At 42.4% G+C, this 20,795-nt stretch overlaps 1 protein-coding gene across 1 annotated transcript; it reads right to left on the reverse strand.

Moving 5' to 3' along the window:
- Window positions 1-2,388: 2,388 nt before the first annotated feature.
- On the reverse strand, window positions 2,389-19,410 carry ankmy2a (ankyrin repeat and MYND domain containing 2a). The gene is made up of 10 exons (XM_084335789.1): window positions 19,213-19,410; window positions 17,306-17,370; window positions 15,575-15,713; window positions 14,916-15,014; window positions 13,397-13,557; window positions 11,549-11,763; window positions 7,959-8,094; window positions 7,659-7,787; window positions 7,331-7,460; window positions 2,389-5,322 (listed from the first exon to the last, which is right to left on the reverse strand). Exons 1-10 carry the CDS (start codon window positions 19,277-19,279, stop codon window positions 5,183-5,185), a joined length of 1,281 nt encoding a protein of 426 aa, XP_084191915.1. The 5' UTR covers window positions 19,280-19,410; the 3' UTR covers window positions 2,389-5,182.
- Between the last annotated feature and the right edge of the window lie 1,385 nt (window positions 19,411-20,795).

A 20,795-nucleotide genomic window follows, 5' to 3' on the forward strand; every position in this document is an offset into this window, starting at 1 on the left:
GTTATGCTCTGGCCGCCCAGGCCATTGATTGATTGAAGATTGTATTAACAGATTGCAGAATGGGTACAATACAGTACAGCTCAATACACACAATTGTTAAGGGAATGCAGACCAGAGAAATACTTTCGTCTTGTTTACATCAGGGTCCCCCATTTTCAATTCATAATGACATTTATGACATACACAACATACAGATATACAGATATATATCATGACATGTATGACATGACATACAGATATGCAGTACTGTATACGTAGCATAGAACGCATATTTAGAGATCGTCTATATCAGTGGTTCCCAAACTTCTGTTTTATGCGGACCACTAGATTGTTATCAAGAACATTTGCGGACCACCTCGTATGCAAACAGTAAAACATAAATAAATAAACAACTGACTTAAACCCAGTAATACACGAGACCCTCTTCTTGGACCAAGTAAGGTTTCGTCGATAATCCAATGTACGGTTACCCCCACCCCGCCTACCCATCCACCCCCACCCACCCAACCACCTCCAATGTACAGTTCCCCCCACCCCACCTACCCAACCCCCTCCCCCAATGTACAATTTCTTCGTCAAATGTATATACTATATATGTTATAAATGTATAGATGTAGCAGTACTGTCTATCTGTATGTCATATGTTATGATGAATTGAAAATGGGGGACCCTGATGTAAACAAGACGAAAGTCTCTCTGGTCTGCATCCCCTTAACAATTGTGTGTATTGAGCTGTACTGTATTGTACCCATTCTGCAATCTGTTAATACAATTTTCAATCAATCAATCAAGACCCACGTCGCGGGCACTGCATTCCGTTCTCAGAGAGAGAGAGAGAGAGAGAGATCAGCAGCAGGCTATACAGTATATGCATAGATATTCAGACTCTAGATCTATTTGCAGAGCCAGATGAGATGAGGCAACCTGTGCGATTGACTCTTGACAACGCACAGTCGTTCAGTATATTGACAAAGCCTACAGTACTTTGCTGGAACGATTCATTTTGCACGTACTGTATACAGTACGTGTGTATGCGCGCACTGCGGGAGGTGGCCAGAAGCGTGCAACTAGCCAACTACTATTACATTACTACTATATTAATACAGTCTATTCCATTATGTAAGGGATAATGTATAGCTACGAGGTCATTGTCGCAAAATAATTGACCGACACAGAGTTTAAAATACCGAGCCGCCTCGGCGAGGTGTTTTAAACGTCAGTGAAGGTCAATTATTTTGCGACAATGATCGAGTATAGCTATACATTATCCCGCTTATTACATGGCTAACTTACTAACAATATACCTAATTCATTTTACATCGACTCGCAACACTGGTTCTGGCTGCAATTACTTTATTTTACTTTATTACATGGCGTTTTCACATTCGCCGAAATGCTTGCTTGTGATTGGTCAATAGCGCGCGTCAGAGGTCAGTTATCAGACAATAATGACCGCTGTGGGACAATAATGACCGCTGTGCGCAGCTGTTCGCAATCAAGCCCACTGACACACACTGTTTCAGTGCAATTAGACACTGCCGGTGTTCTGCTGCCGGCGATGACAGGGGGCGGAGCGACGAGCGGAGCCAGAACCAGTGTTGCGAGTCGATGTAAAATGAATTAGGTATATTGTTAGTAAGTTAGCCATGTAATAAGCGGGATAATGTATAGCTATCCTCGATCATTGTCGCAAAATAATTGACCTTCACTGACGTTTAAAACACCTCGCCGAGGCGGCTCGGTATTTTAAACTCTGTCGGTCAATTATTTTGCGACAATGACCTCGTAGCTATACATTATCCCTTACATAGGTGCTGTATGATGACAATAAATTTGATTCCTATTTTCCTATCTAATTTTGATCCATCGCAAATCGCTCCAGCGCTTGAATACGGCCGGGGGGCGTCAATACTTTTACCAACTAACTTGTATTATAATGAGCCCGCGAGGCGTGTCTCTGTATGCAAATGACTTGGGCGAGAACGCGCATCCAGTATAGAATGAGTGGAATTCACCATTCAAAAAACCTGGGTAAGAACAGATTTGGACTTTAAGAACGACTTGATGAATGTGGTGGTGGCTTTTCTTATTGTTCTCTTAACAGACAGGTAAGCAAGAATATAAGAAAAATAATAAGAGTATTGTTGAATGAGGCCCAATGATTTAGTGTTTCTGCTGTTCTTTCTGGATGAGCAGCAGTCTCTTGCGAGGGCAAGAGGAGCAGAGTGCAGGCAGGGGCAGACAGACACTGGGTGAAGAAGTAACACTGCGATTGTATGCTTTGGTATCCATCTCGGATCACTTTATATAGCATCCGTCCATGTAAATGGTTCATTTTAAATCTCCAATCTGAATGACTTCAATAGGGTTGATGAAATATTCTGCAGGTAATCACGGCTACTGTGACATCTGTGAATTGTGTACTATGTTGTGGCAAACAAATGTTTATTTCATAATATAATAATAAAGTCTTAATAGTACTCTTATGGCAAAGCAAGCCTTACATTTATTTTAATGCACATATGAAAACAATTGCTGGTTTGCCAGTAACTACCACCCACCAGCCAAACAGCAACTAGGACACACTGAATGCTACAACTTCAGTAGCAGAATTACACTTCATCACAGATGTGAACCAGTAAAATCACTACCTCTTCACATCACTTTCCCTGAAATACTTTTGCAGTCGCTTCTATCAAACATATTGCTCTAAAGGATTTTTCACATAATAAAACAACACAACCGTTAAAAAGATACAAAAGAGGGGGGAAAAAGCTGACACTAGTCGTGAACCAAACCCCTCCTCGTTCACAACGGGGGACTGTATTAGTAGCACCTTCCTTCTAGGAAGCTCCTACTTCCCACTTCAGAAGTCGTAAATATGACGCGTTGTGCATTCAAGTGCTTTGGTCGGAAACTCTGAAATAACATCGATATGGACCAATAGAACTCTTTGATGTGGGCGCGGAAAAATAACTAACCTATTTTTTGAACCGCTTGGTTTATCTCATAAATTATGCAAAACTCAACAATATTACACAAATGTAATTGTTTTTTTAATATATTGTTTTTGAACCAACAATGACTTCTACGACCTTCATATGCACATGTGTGTATCAGCATGCCCCGAACTCTACAACTTGGGTAGCTATTCCAAATCGTAATCCCTACTTGTTGGGTCGTTCATATGCGCTAAAGTCATATTTACGATATTTCTGACATGAGTTGAAGGCACGGTAAGTATGGCTGCTCAATGTTTTATGTCATCAAAAATTGTCCATCCGTCCCACAATGCAAAGTGTCTAGCATCCTCTTTGAGTGTTAGCAAGCATTAGATATAAAATGTGCAACCAAACATCAGAGCTGCAATGTCAGCTACCAAATGTTACAGCCTACACTATGAATACCATAAAACTTCAATAAATATCCCAGGCTTTTATTTGCTTCAATCAATGAACTCGTTTATATTTGGGATGGGCATCTACCGTATATGGGACAGGCCTTTAATTCCTTTCACACACAATTCTTGCTCAGCAAAGATGGGAAATTCTATCAAATTCAGTATGAATATTACTTATATAAAAATGTGGCTATTGAATAACATATCAATTACTAATCATTAATTTGTTCACTCCGAGAGACAACACTAGTGAAAGTAATGTTGGGAGAGAAATTACCGTACTTTGTTTTCAGTTGTCTGTCCAGCATCTCATTGTGCAGAGAGTCAGCACTGGACAGCACCGAGCCCAGCCCACAAACACTCAGCAGCTTGCTGTACAGTCAGGCGAATAGGCCTGCAGTGCTACTGCAGACAAACAGTACATGCAGAGACGGATAAGCAAACTCCGCTACCTTGGCCAGTTTGGGCCACTCAGGAATTATTTTCACCAGACATTATGACCCTGCAATGTAGAGGAAGCTTCTTCCCTCTTACCATCTTGAATTTCAGTACTTTCTTCTCCACCATGGCGATAAGTAACTGTAATAATAAATAAACATCTTTGCAGCATCAATGGCAATCAGATGAACAATTAATGTAGACCTGGCTTCTAATTGAGACCGGCTTTTATTTGTCAAAATGTGCCAGTTTTCCCTATGCTTTCTCTTTTATTGTTCTTAGCTCTATTCTATTTAAATCTTTAAAAATGTTTCTTATGTACCCCAGTTGGTATTGCAAGTACATATGTGTTTTATTACACGTATAACGTCGCTGGCGGAAGAAAACCTTGTAACTCCAAAAACCCAACTTTTCAGGAGATGAAAAAAACAAACACAGATGAGGGCAAATAGTTACGAGGTTTAGACAGATGATTGGTTTAATGCGTTCCCATTGTTTAAACGTTGTAAAACCACACACATATGGAGGATGATCTACAGAGTTGATTTATTAAAAAAAAATCCGCCAGCGACATACATAGCGACATACATACCAACTATTTCGCCTGTTTTATTCTCCACCCATCGATCGTCCATAGCAACATCCAACATCCAAGTAGGGGGATCCCCCCTTGAACGGCCCTTCTAAGGTTCCTCTCCTCCACATTGCCTGTGGTGCTTTTTTCCTAGTGAGTTTTTCCCTTACCTTCCCTGGGGTATGTCTGGGAGTGTTGTTTTGGATTTCATGATGGGTTTTTTTGTCCTTGATTTATTGTGATGTTTATTCTTGACTTGTTAAAGAAGACTTGGGGAAATTAACTTGTGATTGCGGGCTTTACAAATACATTTGATAAAGGGACAGGCATCTATATGGGATTCTGCTTTTAATTGAAGTTTTATGGTAATAAAATATGATCTTCAATGAATAGTAACTAGTGTTAGCTGCAACATTTGGTAGTGGACATTAGCTGTAATTGCTTTGCATTGTGGGATATATTAGGAGAACTGAGTGACATCATTAATGGGGGTAGCCATACTTAATGCAGTCCCCCATTAGTGTTGTCGCGTTGTTTTGGTGGAAATGTCAAGTAATACGACGAGCAAGATCTCCCCTTTCTCCTCTCGTCTGAGCAGTCCAGAAGCTTGTGTTGTTCTTCTCCCTTCATACTGCAGTTAGGCTTTTAAAGTCTTCTGGCCAATTAGCCTCTTATGACTTGTGGTGTTGTGCATCTGGGGTAGGAGAAAGCTGGGCGCAGATACGGTGTCTCCTGTTGATGTCTCGTCATACACACACAAAACACACTCCTTAGCTGTCAGTGGCTTGGACAGGGGCGGGCGTGGGGGGCTCTGCTGGGGGCTGGGTATCCGTGGAGGAGGAGTCACTGTTGGCCTCCACTGATAGTTCCTGCATGGAGTCTGTAGCCTGTTTCACTGCCGCACTCTCCTCTGGAAGAACAAGGAGATTATTTTAAAGGCTTGCTCAGGCGCGCTACATGTGCGTATTAGAAAATGTTGTAGTTAACTAGTTTTTAGCAAAGATTCATGCGTTTGTGAAGTATACGACTGGATAAAGGAGAATTGGATTATACTGCAAGATGTTAGTTTGTAAACCAATTTTTGGATTCCATCTTCACCCTTCAAGGCATCACGGGGCAAGTAATTGATACAGATAAAACATTTTGGGTGAAGTACTCTTTTAACATTATCAAAGTGCCATGCCTGTGAGCTTCCACTAGGGCCTGAGTGGCTGACTGAGTGAGTCTGCATATAGACTAGGGATGGGCGTGAGTAATCGATTACTCGTGACTATGAGAAAAATCTATCTTAAATTATTAATAATTTTTATGAATGTTTTTTTCACATGTATGTGTAAGATTATAACGGTTTGTTGGTTTCATTAAACATATACATGAATGAACAAAATTAAGTTTTAAAAATTTGATTTTTTTTCCCTCCACGAGTAATACACAATCCCTTGAGTATAGCATGCGATCAATCGATCTGGATTTTTCTTTAAAATGCCCATCCCCAATATAGACCACGTCAGACTCTGTGTGCACACGCATCAAAGAGGCAAGAATTAAAGTAATCCTGGTCAGAACACTGGGGCAGACTACAATAATTTGCATTTGTTAGCTATGCTAGTGATCTTCTAGATATGTGAAAGGTGAAAGACTTACTCACAGCCATGCTTATTTGGCAAAATTACATCCAGCCATTCGTTGGAACAGCTTTTAGTCAGGGGAGTGCCATGGTTTCTCCATAGAGCCCCCTTGTACTTTTTTAGCGCTGCAGCCTGTTGCTGATTGGCTCAAACACATTGTGTTTACAAACAAGAAACCCATCTATTGAGGTGAGGTGTTTTGCATATATATACCGTACTTTTCGGACTATAAGCTGCGGCTTTTCCCCCCATTTTTCGACCCTGCGGCTTATATAACGGTGCGGCTAATCTATGGATTTTTACAGCTAACTGGGCGCACTCCCTCAGTTCTGTGACAGTCAGATCAGACTCCTAAATCTGCTGCAGCAGTGCACGCCTTGCCCCTCCTCCTCACATAACCACGTCAACAAACCATTACGGCAAGAGGAGTGCATGAGCAGCTCAGAGCTCCTCTTTCAACATAACTGAAGCATTAAACAAAATGACCCAGTCAACTAACTAGTCACTTTAGTTTATTAATACATGAGGCGTTGTCTAATGTTATCTAGCTGCTGATATCTCCTGATATCATCAGTTTGGCATTCGATTTCGCAGGTGCTGGCTGGCTAGCGCTGGCTAACTGGCTCTATCGTTATGAGAGCTTACGTTGCTACCTATATGTACCCGGCACTGCTAACTGGCTATCGTTATGAGAGCTAACGTTGCTACCTACTGTACCCGGCGCTGCTAACTGGCTCTATCGTTATGAGAGCTAACGTTGCTACCTATATGTACCCGGTGCTGCTAACTGGCTCTATCGTTATGAGAGCTAACGTTGCTACCTATATGTACCCAGCGCTGCTAACTGGCTCTATCGTTATGAGAGCTAACGTTGCTAACTATATGTACCTGGAGCTGCTAACTGGCTATCGTTATGAGAGCTAACGTTGCTACCTACTGTATCCGGCGCTGGCTAACTGGCTATCGTTCCTGTTATTAACAAAAATGTTAATAAATGGGAGCTTCCTCAAACAGCCATCTCTTTCCCGACAATCCCCTCTGTGCACGAACCCTTACATATGGTAATTAAACATGAAAACACCGGCGGCTTATAGTCCAGTGCGGCTTATATATGTACACATCATTCAATTTAGCTGCTGCGGCTTATATTCAGGTGCGGCTTATAGTGCGAAAAGTACGGTATATATCTTTCCATTCATTTGAAAAGCTTAGACAAGTCGTTGTCTGGGATGCTACAGCGCCTATGAGGTGGTAGTGTGGTAGTGGAGACAAAGGGGCTATTCACAGTACCTTTGCTGTGCTGCTCCCTCAGCTTAGCCGATTCTGCCTCGTGCTCTTCTCTCTGCTCCACGAGTTTCTTGCAGACTTTCTTGTGGGTGAACCAGTGCATTTTCTGGCAAGCTTGGTCACAGTAGATCACCTGGGAACAAAGAATAGCTGCCGTTGTTAGTCATAGAATTTCATATATATAGTCACTTCTAAACTTCTATAGTGTTATGTAAGGAACTTTTCAACTATCGATCAGATAATAGAAAAGAATAGCTACAGTGTTTTTTTTAACGAAACCCTGTTTTCATCTCACGGAACAGAAGTAGCATGATGAAGTGTCCACGCCTACCATTTTACAGATAGAGCATCTCTTCTCTGCACCCTTCTCTCCACAGGCGGTGCAGAACTCTGCGTCCATGAAGCCCACCTGGCCCGTAATGGCCTGGGTCAGGACCGTGATGGCTGTGGGGTCGTTACCCTGCAGTGACGGGGAATGTAATTTACCAACATGAACACAAATATATACCAACACGCCAATCCTCATCTACAAGGTAGTCCTAACTCAAACCCCCTAAATTTACCATTTCCAAAATAACAACACGGCGATCACCCAGTCTTAGGTTTTCAGAAGAGAGGGATTGTGACTCACGATCTCCACGGGGGCAATGCTCCGGACCAGCTGTTGTAGCAGGGTGGCGTCAGAGTAGGGGAACTTGCGGATGCACTCTCTGACAAACTTCTCCTGGAACACCGGGAAGCCGTCGCTCTCCCGGCCCTTCAATAAACTAGGGTGGGAGGGGATAAAAAAAAAATGAGACTATGCACTCGCCTCTGTGCTAAACATCAATGCAACCTAAGAGAGCCAAATCCTCAGGAGTCATGGGAAACCTGAAAAGAACGGTCTGAACACTGACATAGAACCTGAAAGTCCCACTGACGTACAGTAGGCACCCCCCACCCCCAAAGTCCCACTGACATACGGTAGGCTCCCCCCCCCCCATCCCCAAACGTATGCACCAGTAACTATATGTGTTAATTACTGGTGAAGTCAGATGTGTATTTTCTTGCACCCCCCATCCCAAAGTCCTTTTAACATTGGAATTATGTTCCTATGAGAGTGCTTCCTCTAGGTTGAAGCTAGCTCACTTCCTGTCCATTGGCAATATAAACATTTTATAACTTGCAACAACTCCGATTTCTAACTTAAAATACATTAAACCCTTTGGAGGCCAAACCCGAGATAAGTCGGGTTAACTCGCCATGCGCTGGGCGCCAAGATATCGGGTTTTAATCGATATTTCTTTTATTCGCTATATCCATTCATTTTTCATCCATCCAGCCTGACGTTATCATTGGGAATGGGTCTGAGCTCGCAAAGGGCAAATACCGCCGCCTAACGTCTCCCGGATGGTATTGCACATCATTGGAATCCCTCTGGCTGGGGCTGTGCATCAATCTAAGAAGTCCGGTCCAGGTTTTACTTCTCGGGCATCCAGTATCGTTATAACAGATGGACTGGGGACACACTGAGCAGCGTGGATTATGTGTTTTGGACATATAACGTTGGATCAATAAACACGATCAATATTTGGAATGGCGATCAGGAATTGGATTAATCTTTTTGCACTACATCAGATGTGAGGTAAGGACTTTGTTACAAATCTTGGGTTAATCCGATGTTCCTTTCACCGCCATCGGAGTGTATGTGTGTGTGTGAAGTTCGCGCCGACCAAAGTACGGAGAAGCGATTTTTCAGACCCGCTTCTGTTCGCGCATGATGACACATATAATATCGATAATCTAGCGTTTATTTGAAAACTATTCATAAAGCAAGCGACAAATGGCACGATTTCTAACTAAATACATTGAAGCTCGATTTGCTCTAGAAATATATTCATATTCATCATGGTATAAAACGGAAATGTATGTATGAAAAAATTATCTGTTTCGTGCATGTTGACTGGAAGCAACTCACTGACGATCAACGTGTTATTTAGATCTATTGCTATTATATTCGATATATTTTAAGCACTCGCAAGTAAGTCCTATCCTACATTGGATAAAGCACTGGCGCTGAGGGCCAAATAAGGAGGCACATTAACAGGCTAATGATGGAAATTAAAATGATTACACACAATAGTACTTCATAAAGAGCTTTAGCATAGGTTGCATTCTTCAATATTATTCCAGGACGTTATTTTCCAGGATATCTTGAGTGTCTAGTAACAACATTAAACCTTTAACACCTGTTGTGTTCAAAGGGTAAACATGCCATGACTCGTTCTTAAAGGGGCTATGTATTGCTATTCCTAGCACTATTTGGGCAACTTTACACAATTCCTGTGAGTCTATGTAACACATCTGTAAGGTTTATTCCAAAAATAATCATTGTTTTATATTTCTAATGGAGTACTCAAAAGCATCATTTTCCAGCCTCAGGATTTCAGCCTGTTATTGGCTTGGCTTTGCCCATAAGCACTTTCAGTGGCAGTCAATCCACACAGTCTGCGAGTGGCAGAGACAGAGACAGAGAGAGAGAGAGACACAGAGACACAGAGAGAGAGAGAGAGGGAGAACTGTGTGGACGCTCTGCGTGCGGGTCCCCTTCTCTCTCTCTCTCCCTCTCCCGTTCGGGGGGTCTGCTGCTGTGCCGCGCTGCAGCTTGTGCTCCCGAATGGGGGGGACCTGCGCGCGGAGTGTTTTCACGGTGGTCTCTCTCTCTCTCTCTCGATTCGGGAGCTGCTGTAGCGCCGCGGCACAGTGTGTATGTGTGCTCTGTCGTGAGGGTCTATCTGATTCTCTCTCTCTCGCTCGCTCTGTCAAACCCTGTTTGGTGCGTTTCATAATAACTTCAGCTGTAGCGCTGCGGCACAGTGTGTATGTGTGCTCTGTCGCGAGGGTCTATCTGTCTCTCTCTCGCTCGCTCTGTCAAACCCTGTTTGGTGCGTTTCATAATAACTTCAGCTGTAGCGCTGCGGCACAGTGTGTATGTGTGCTCTGTCGCGAGGGTCTATCTATCTGTCTCTCTCTCTCTCTCGCTCGCTCTGTCAAACCCTGTTTGGTGCGTTTCATAATAACTTCAGCTGTAGCGCTGCGGCACAGTGTGTATGTGTGCTCTGTCGCGAAGGTCCATCTGTCTCTCTCTCTCTCTCTCTCGCTCTGTCAAACCCCATTTGGTGCATTTCATAATAACTTCAGCTGTAGCGACGCGGCACAGTGTGTATGTGTGCTCTGTCGCGAGGGTCTATCTGATTCTCTCTCTCTCTCTCTCGCTCGCTCTGTCAAACCCCGTTTGGTGCGCTACAACCACAGAGCCAATCGCATCACTGTGCGCTACCCAGCGTATTGGCCGTTCAAAAAAAATATGACCTGATTTACTAGACAACGGGGCTGGGCTGAATCTGAGCAATCCGCCAATATGGTATTTAGACCCTAAAACACATTGATACGAACTCCTATTACTATAATACAATGCTAGAGACTGAAAAATGACATTTATAATACATAGCCCCTTTAAATTATTATTAATTATTTTCTGGCCACTAGTGGGCAGCATCGAGCCACTCTAAACAAACCCTTAATTTCTCCCAAAACAAAAGCCTAGTCAATTTAAATACACACTATTGCAGGGATTAAAGCAAAAAAAAATCTCCTGACTGAACTTTTTTTCTGGCCAAGTCATATTCTTATTTTAACCTCCACTGTTTTTTTTTTTTTTTAATAGCGTTAGCGTTTTAAGGGAGCCTACTTGTAGAGCCTACTGTCCTGACTGTGACTATAGACCCTACTGTTGTGGTTGTTGTGCCAGGCAGGGAGGCTGTGTGCTGGAGAGCGTGAATGCAAGTCTTGTGGCTAGCTTCTGATTGATGGCGAGATAGCACCCTTTTCCCATTACTTTGAACCATGAACTAAAAGTATTGTAACTAATAAGCCAACCTTTTTGTCAAACATACTGTCGGATCATATTCACCGTTTGTTAACAATAGGAAAGTTATTGACAGGAAGGCTTGCTAGCATTAAGTTGGGTCATTGTCAATGGGAGAAGTTTACCTTCAGGGCTTTCCAGAAAGCCAAACAAGCGCTATTCATATTGAACTCTAGCCGTGCAGTATACCGAAAAATAATCAACACCCCTCCAGCCAATCAGAATTGAGTATTCACCCAGGCCATGGTAAGAGCTTTAACTAGACATGCTGAGCTGTTGAAAATAACAGCCTTTTAAAGCGCGTGCACACACACCTCTTGATGAGGCCGTCCAGCTTGTCGTCGCGTTCCTTGAGGAAGGAGGCACACTTGCCCAGTAAACAGCTGATGTAGTGCATCTTCATGGCCAGCACCTCATTCATGTCCTGCTGCTTCACACACTTCTCACAGATCAGCTCCATCACCTTCCTGCACTTCTCCAGGGCCTCCGCCTCCGCCAGCACAGGGTTCTCCTTCACCAGCAGCACCATCTGGAACAGAGGAGAGGGGAGGGGTGGGGAGGTGACAGAGGGAGAGACGTGAGGTTGTAGTTGGTGAAAGAGGGGAGAGGAAGGCGGAGGAGGTGAGAGGGGGCAGAGAGAGAGTAAGAGGCGGAGTGGATGAGAGTAGAAAGGTGATGGGTGGAGGGGGAGGGAGGTGCAGAGGGGTTGATGGAGGCAGTGATGAGAGGTGTGGAGCAGTGTTAATTTTGTCAACGAAGATTATGACGAAAGATGTTCGTCAACGAAGCTTTTTCCCGCGACGACAACGAGACGTCACGTTAATGTTGATCATGTGACACTAACGTGACAAAATAATTTATTAAATATCATTGACCACAACTGAGGACACAAAAATGTAGTTTACAAAAACCATGACAAATTCACTCTTAATTTATGTTGACTAAAACAAGATGAGACAAAATAATTATAACTTTTAGAATAATTCACGTTATTATTTCAGCATTTCCCATTTCCGTTTCCGGGTTAAGCTCTGCAGCGTTTATGGCTAAAAGCCAAGCTACATACGTGAGGCTAAAAACCGCGTACCAGGTCTCTCGTGACTACAGCTTATACCAATAACCATGAACGGAATCTGCTAATCTCTCAACACTCCTGCGGCAGCCGAACAGTTCTACCAAAAGAACATGGCATTTAAGACGACGGAGGCTGAGAGGATGGCTAGGCTGCCAGAAGAGCTAATAGCTAATAGCCTGGGAGTCGGGACCTATATCCCAGACAGACTTGCTCTCTTTCATCTGTGTACACCGGACCCACTACTATCAACATTACACATGGATACAACAAGGACAAGACCACGTTCACTTAAAAAAGGTAATGTTGGTATGAAAAGAAAAGAAACAGACGAGTACTAACACTGAGATTGACCCTGCTATAAGTTGTTATGAATCCCTTTAGCGCTTGAAGCGCACTAAAACATCGTAATGACTTTATTTTTCATATAATGTTGGGTACATGCTCAGTAGTTAGAACGCTCCAAGTCTTAGGGGCTGTGATATTTTGTTACCACACTTTATGCACATAGAAGTGCGGTGGCAGGTTCGCTAAGCTAATGTTGTGTTAGCCGAATGCTCTGATGGGGGCCGCCATTTTAAGTTTTAAGTTTAAAGTGACGTCAGCGATCTACGGTACGACTCGACGGACAAAAGGGTTCGTGTGTGAAATTTGTACAGTAGGTCCCAGTGAGAATTGCAATCAGTCTGTACTGTGTATTTACAGTCTAGTGTAATGCTCGTGCACAGTATTACTAAAAACAATCTGATTATGTATAAAAACAGGAGTTTTACTGCTCATGACCAACTTGAACAGCACAAGTATATTTTAAAAGACAATCTATTTTCAACGTTAAGCCAAGAGAGGCGGGCATGCATCCGGCTCACATTAGACCTTAGTGAGCAGCCCAGTACCAACCGTGCTGCCCTGTTCTGGACCACCTGGAGCTTCCTGAGGTCACCACTGGCAGCAGATGACCACATCGCAGAGCAATAGTCAAGGAGAGGAGGTAGTTGGTGAGAGTGGTGTAGGATATCAGTAGAGAGGAGAAGAGGTGGATGGGAAGGGAGGGAGGTTCAGTCTTCATCCTAAAACACAGGACGTGGTCTACCTTGACGGGGTTGAGGTTGGTGCTCATGATGATCTTGTGGAGGGGTCCTGCCAGTTTGGATGGCAGCTTTGGCTCCTTCTCCAGGCCCTGGGCCTTGGTGTAGTACTCCAGCTTGGTCCGCGAGAAGAAGTTATTGATCACTGTCACACAGTCATGCTGCCCTGGGAGGAGAAGAGAGGAGATTGAAGAAGTTATTGATCTTGATGAGTAGGGAACAGGATCATGTCCAGCGGTAACCCTTTGAGAGCACTAGAACATTAGAGTAAAGTAATGTTGAGTTTTCAAGAGTACCTAATGACATCTTATCTTGATGGCATCGTTACAAACACACAAGGTGGGCCCACTTGCTTGGAAAACGTGTTTATACAATGCAGTTATCAGTGTTACATCCAGTACACAAGGTACACTGGTCTAATGTACTACTGGACACTAATCCGGTACAGACACAACCATACAATATGCCAACACTGAAGTACATAGTAATACATGGAGAATGATGTATATAGTGTTATCTGTCATACTGTCACTGTGCCAAGTGTGTAGGGCTGGGAAGAGGTATACCGTAATGGATCCATACAAAAGGTACTATAATGCAGTCAGCGATATATACAAATCTTTTTTTTTTATTAGTCTAAAGATGTTTCCTTGCAGCAGTATTATAAAGAGAGATATTTTTTTCTTTTTATAAAATACCCTTTTGAATGAAAAAGCACTGACTGTATAAATAAAACTCTTGACTTGACTTGACTATTACATAGACATGAAATCACACTGTCTAATTATCACGTTAATTAGATTAATTAATTACACAGCAAATTATCGCGTTATGAAAATTAACTAAATTTATTTACATTTTTATTTATTTTTATAAATGCATTTATATATATTTTTTTTAATCTCATTCATTCCATAATAACGTAGAATAAACATTTACAAACTTTTTTTAAAAAGCTCCATTTGCATGTTCTTGGTATCTGATTCTAGGGACATCTATGGATCTCAGGCAATGTATTCCCAGTGTCAGAAATACTGCGTCTGTTACTAGGCTTGAGTAAATTGTAATGAACCAAATGAGAATATCAATTCAATATTATTTTTTATTTGTTTTGACTGTGAATAACACCATGCTAAAATTGACCAGACTTGAAAAATCTAAGCAAATGAATAAAGGGAAGATGATTAAACAGAAGGTTTTGTAGATAGAGTACTGAATTCTGCCATCCGGACACATGCAATTTGAAATATGATTATAGAATATAAAATATCAGGCCTAAAATGGTTATGCGATTAAAATGTGATTAATTAGATAAAAATTGTAATCGCCTGACAGCTCTAATATATATATATATTTACGACCAAAAATAAGAATTCCCACCATATCACCCTGCCCTACAAGTGTGAAACTTCCTAAGTTGTCCATAGGTCTTCTGCACGATTATCACAGAGACAAATTCATGTACATGCATTGTGTTTGGCGAATGAGGCGTTAGAATCTGATTCCGAGGCAGACATTAGTTACCGACGAAGGCAGCCATCTGCGCGGCTGTCCTCCCCACAGAGTTGACCACATCGGTCTCCGCCCCCGCGTCCAACATCATCCACGTGATGTCCGTCTTCCCTGAAGGCACAGACGCAGGAGTCACAACACGCACACATGGAATTCCTCAAAGGGGGGATTTATGGTATGGTTTTATTCTTGGTAGGAAGGACATTCCATAATGTTCTAATGGAAATGGCTTTGTATTAGTATAAATAAAATATGCATAAATAGATATAAGAACAAACATTTGTTTCTATCCCTTCTTTTCCCCCCAGTCAATTACAATAGTGGTAAAAGTGGTTCCAGGGGGTCCACAGATTTTGTTGTCGTTTAATTCTACTATTTTATTCACTAGAAGTTAGCACAATGAGATAATACAGTCTAAGAACGTGATCATAACTTTCACTCTCTCCACTGCCTTCTCCCCACTTGCAGTATAGACAGACAATCAGATCCAACAGAAAAATCACTTCTCAGATAGGGGTTCCTGGAATGAAATCTTCAAATGGGGGGGGGGGGGGGGGGGGGGGGGGTGCATTATATATAAATATGTGGTCCTCGACAAATGTTGAATTGCACAACATTAGGAATATTTCCTCTCTCTGATGCAGGAAGGGTGCCCATCTCTCATACTATACCTGATAACCCGGCAAACATCAGCGCTGTGTAGCCGTGCTCATGTTGATTACAATTCACGTCTGCTCCGTGTTGCAGAAGCAGTTTACACATGTCTGCCTTTCCCTTGTAGGCAGCGTGCATGAGAGGAGCCATGCCATACTGTGGAAAGAGGAGAAATTATCATGGAGGACAGTGAACTTTACATGACATGCAAGGTGCTTTGGATAAAAGTGCCAAACAACAGTTACCAGTATCTACCTTCAGGAGACCAAATAGAATGACATAGCCCAGGTGTTTCCTTTTTATTTTATTTATTGTTTACCCCCAGTTTACACCAAGGAGGGCTGTTGCAATAATTAAATTATTGTGCTTATAAGAGATCAAAGCCATCGTTTTGTATAATCATAATCATTGATTTAGGTATAGGTCATTACTTATCTTATTACAAATCTTATTACAAAGCGACACTGACATGGGTAACACTTGCATTTAAGTCAAACAAGGACAATTAAATCTATAATCGCAATAATTTGTCTGACAATGATAATCATTACAAAATGTCATGATCACAAGCAGCCCCGACACCAAGACAGTCAGCAACACAACAATGAAGGACTGCAAACACATTTGACACGTCTGGTTTTGACAGGCATCAACTGGCACAATAGCCACACATAAAGGATGTCCTTCCAATTAGCAAAGCCCTTGAGTCCCATTGTCCCGCCCATATGTCATGGAACAAAGAGAGAAGTCATGTTGACAGCTTCCTAGTGTCAACAATTATGAAAATCCAACCATTATGAGAACAAGACAATTTACTTATGTTTCCAAAGTCAATGAGTAATCGTGTTAAATAATTGTGATCACAATATTGGCCAAAAATAATCATGATTTTATATCGAGCAGCCCTAGTTCCTGGTGTAATATTAATATATTATGACTTATTTTCAGACATAAAGAGGATACTCTGGTGTCGAACTGGATTGTTCATACATTTAAGAGCAGTGTCAGAATTTCCCTTAAAAAGGTAAAGTCTGTAATGTCATCAAACAGTGACTTCTAGGCAAAAGATGACAACATGATGCTGCGTTTTATGTACAGTTTTAGTTTTTTGTCTGTGTGTGGATTGATGGATGAGGGGTTGCTACTGCTGGCCATACCTCAGGATCTACCAAGAGAGGTCTGGAGAAATTCACAGTATAATAAGAGACTTAAGTCTAAACCCACACGTCAAACAACAACAAAACAAAGAAAGTCAACAAAGCACTATACGAAGCGGAGCTCTTTTGCCTAGAGGTCGCCGTTTGATGGCATTACAGATTATACCTTTAAAAAAGGAACACCCTAATATTATGGGAAATGTGCTTAGCCTCAGAGTATTCTCCTGAGTCAGACAAGATGGATATAATTTCCTTTCTGGGTGTTCAGTAGAAAGCTATGTGGCTGTAAGCTAGCCTAGTTTAGCACAAATTAATGGACGCGGATACAGACCACTAGCTTAAAACTTCAGGAGGTGTTTTTGGCCAACAGCTAGGCTAGCTGGTCTGTATCCACTTCATTCATTTGTGCTTTCTAGAGCTTACTGCTGAACGCACAGAGAGGAAATTGGTATCCATCTTCTTGTCTGACTGGAAAAGACAGAAAGCGCATTTCCCATAGTGTTGACATGTTCCTTTAAACAGAGCAACAGGTTGGATTCACAATGAATGAATGATGACTGCATGATGTCATGCTTTATGAACATGCGTTACCTCATCCAGACAGTTGACTCGAACCTCCTTACAGCCCAGTAACCTTGAGGCTTCCTGAACATTTCCTAAAGGCACAACACACATTATTACTACATGCACAGACACATTTATTTTTATGTAAAATAGGGGGACATTACATAGACTTACATTAATTCTGTAAAACATAACGTAGCCTATATGATGCCAGTTAGGGTACCTACCTATGTATACTGCACCTGTGTATAATGTTTACTTTACTTACTCATAGTATACATTTCAGATTCTAAGTGTTTTATTGCCCATATTTATTGTAACATAATATAATTGATAGGGCATACAAACCCTCATCTGCACCATTGATTACACTGTTTACTTGCTCATATTCTTATATTCGGAGTGAAATATATTGTTTACACTGCTTATTTTTATCTTTACTATAATTGTATTGCCTATATTTATGTCTTCTACTATTACCTAGCCCCTTTCGTGACTTTCGGTTTGCAAGCCTGGGGCTTTTGTGATCGCAGTCACTTATTTATACGGCGCGATCATCCAGGAAAACAACAACCAAGCGTGATCGCGGGGCTCGGAGTGTGTCAAAAATATATCAGATCTGAATTTCAAAGATACCCAGCGTACAATATGGGTTTAACACAGCTTCACGATGGGTTCTGGAAGCTCGGAGTTGCTCATAAACATTTTAAATAATTTTTATAAAACGAGTGTACTCACAGAGCGAACCTTGGCAAAATGGCTGGTGCGTCCGGCAATCACTGCGCTCCCTATCGGTCCCTGTTGGTCATTACCTATAGGCCATTACAGGGTAGAATCTGCTGAGCGCGTCTCCTGTGTATTGTTGTAATGACCAACAGGGACCGATAGGGAGCGCAGTGATTGCCGGACGCACCAGCCATTTTGCCAAGGTTCGCTCTGTGAGTACACTCGTTTTATAAAAATGATTTAAAATGTTTATGAGCAACTCCGAGCTTCCAGAACCCATCGTGAAGCTGTGTTAAACCCATATTGTACGCTGGGTATCTTTGAAATTCAGATCTGATATATTTTTGACACACTCCGAGCCCCGCGATCACGCTTGGTTGTTGTTTTCCTGGATGATCGCGCCGTATAAATAAGTGACTGCGGTCACAAAAGCCCCAGGCTTGCAAACCGAAAGTCACGAAAGGGGCTAACTATTACCATGCCCATACCTGTATCCCCCCTCCTCCATGCTGCTATGACTCCCGAATTTCCCCAAGGGGATCAATAAAGGAATATCTTATCTTAAATAACGCGAACCGTGGCACTAAAATAGTGAATGATTTTAGATGACTAAATTAGAACACTGAATGTCCTCGTCTGTTCCCCGAATCAGGGGGATTCAGTCCTGATTTCAGACAGGTATAGATAATAGCCACAACTTGTCCTGTGTGTGATAAGGGTCTAGTATACACACCTGTCAAATTACCAGCAAAATGATCATAGCTTAAAGTACAGAATGGTGGGGTCACTGCTAAAACAAGCTGAGGTAATTACAGTATTTACCAAATCCTCAGCAGCAGTCTACACACCTTCTCAACTACCGTTACCACAGTAGTTGGACTGGAAACTGGAAGGGCAGTTAGTGCAGAACACCAAGTGAATACTGTGATTTAGCCAACGTTACTGTTTGGTCATTTAAAATCAGTGCAAATACTAAAATTAGCTCCAGTAGCTAGCTACAACACAAATGTTGGCAATTCATCCTAGCTAGCTAGATGAGATGGACATGTGTTACCCGTCAGAGTATGCTATCAGAAATGTACAAGTAAACTTGGTTAACTAACCTATATAACGTTAGCATTGCTGTCAAACTAAAATCAGTTAGCATGTTTAGCTAGCAAGCCTGCCACCCGGTCAGTAATGCGTTCGCCAAAGAGGCTTAACGTTACCTGCAGCAATAACCTGAAACAATTCCTTCTCGGTAGAGGACAGGTCTCCCTTCTTTGGAGCAGACATGCTGGTTGTATGTGTGCAATGCAGACAATAACGTCACACAATTGAAATGGCCTTGAAAAGCAACGCTAAATGGTTTATAAAGCAGAAACACTGACTCCACTTGATCGTGCAAGCTAGCTCGCGTTCCAAGCTGTCATTTGGACTGTACCACTGTGTAGACCTAGGAGTTTTTTTTTTCTTCTTCTTCTTCTGCTTTTTACTGGCGGTTTGAGTAGGGGGTATCTGCAGAGCCGCAGAGCCAGGCTGGACGCGTGTACCGGTTCCGCAACAGTAAGTGACTTCCGGGTAGGCCTGATTGGCCCCGACAGGCACGTGACGCGGCAAACTCAGGACGCGCAACGAGGCTGCTGAGAGCTGTCGCGCGGAAATAGGCTGTCTATTGCCATTCTCTAACACAAACTCTAACCTTAACCAGCTCCTTAACAGCGCCTAAACTTAACCGTTCTAACCTTAACCAACTCCGAAACAATGCCTAACCTTAACCTTAACCATGCCTAACCTTAACCATAGAAAGAATATTGCCATTCTCTAACACAAACTCTAACCTTAACCAGCTCCTTAACAGCGCCTAAACTTAACCGTTCTAACCTTAACCAACTCCGAAACAATGCCTAACCTTAACCTTAACCTTAACCATGCCTAACCTTAACCGGCGAAAGAATACACGTTAAAAAAAAAATCACGTTAAAAAAAAAAGATTTGATGGGATTCGAACTCACCAACAACGGACCGCAGGATCCCGCTGCTCTGCGAGGTGAGCTATAGCACCGAATGAGAGTCATGGCGTATTTGGACGGTTACGTAATTCCGTAAGGGCTCCGCGGAGCGTGCCGCGCGGCAGAGAAAGTTGCGCGTCACGTGCCTGTCGGGGCCAATCAGGCCTACCCCGGAAGTCACTTACTGTTGCGAAACAGCTACACGCAGGCTGGACGGGTTGGAGGCGGGGCTTCGTGGTCTGGACAAGTATTAGTGGTCTGGACAAGTATTGCGGATGAGGGGGGGGGGGCTCTCTCGCTATGTGTTGGAGTGCGCAATGTGTATGCGCATGCGTGTGGACTGGAGCACGTGAGAGTATAAAGAGTCAATTTTTTTAAACCCGTCCAATCTTTCGCCGTCGACTAAAGACTCACTACTTCAACCATTATCTAAATAAAAACCCTAACCCTAACTAACCTTACTGTCATGCACTTGTCCTAATAAACTAACCTACACTGTAGCACTCAACACTTTATGAACATTGTTACTCAGCTGATAGAGTTAAGTGCCCTTCCTGATGGCTTGTCGTACAGTCTAGAACTTGTAAGTCGCTTTGGATAAAAGCGTCGGCTAATCATAAATGTCTAGATGTAACATTACTGTCTATGTACCTATGTAAACGAGACGAAAGTTAAGTTTACTCTATTATTTCGCCGTCGACTAAAGACTCACTTCTTCAACCATTATCTGAATAAAAAAAATCTAACCCTAACTAACCTTACTGTCATGCACTTGTCCTAATAAACTAAGCTACACTGTA

Source organism: Notolepis coatsorum (assembly GCF_963971535.1).
Source record: "Notolepis coatsorum genome assembly, chromosome: 19".
In the NCBI taxonomy this organism is placed as follows: Eukaryota; Metazoa; Chordata; class Actinopteri; order Aulopiformes; family Paralepididae; genus Notolepis; species Notolepis coatsorum.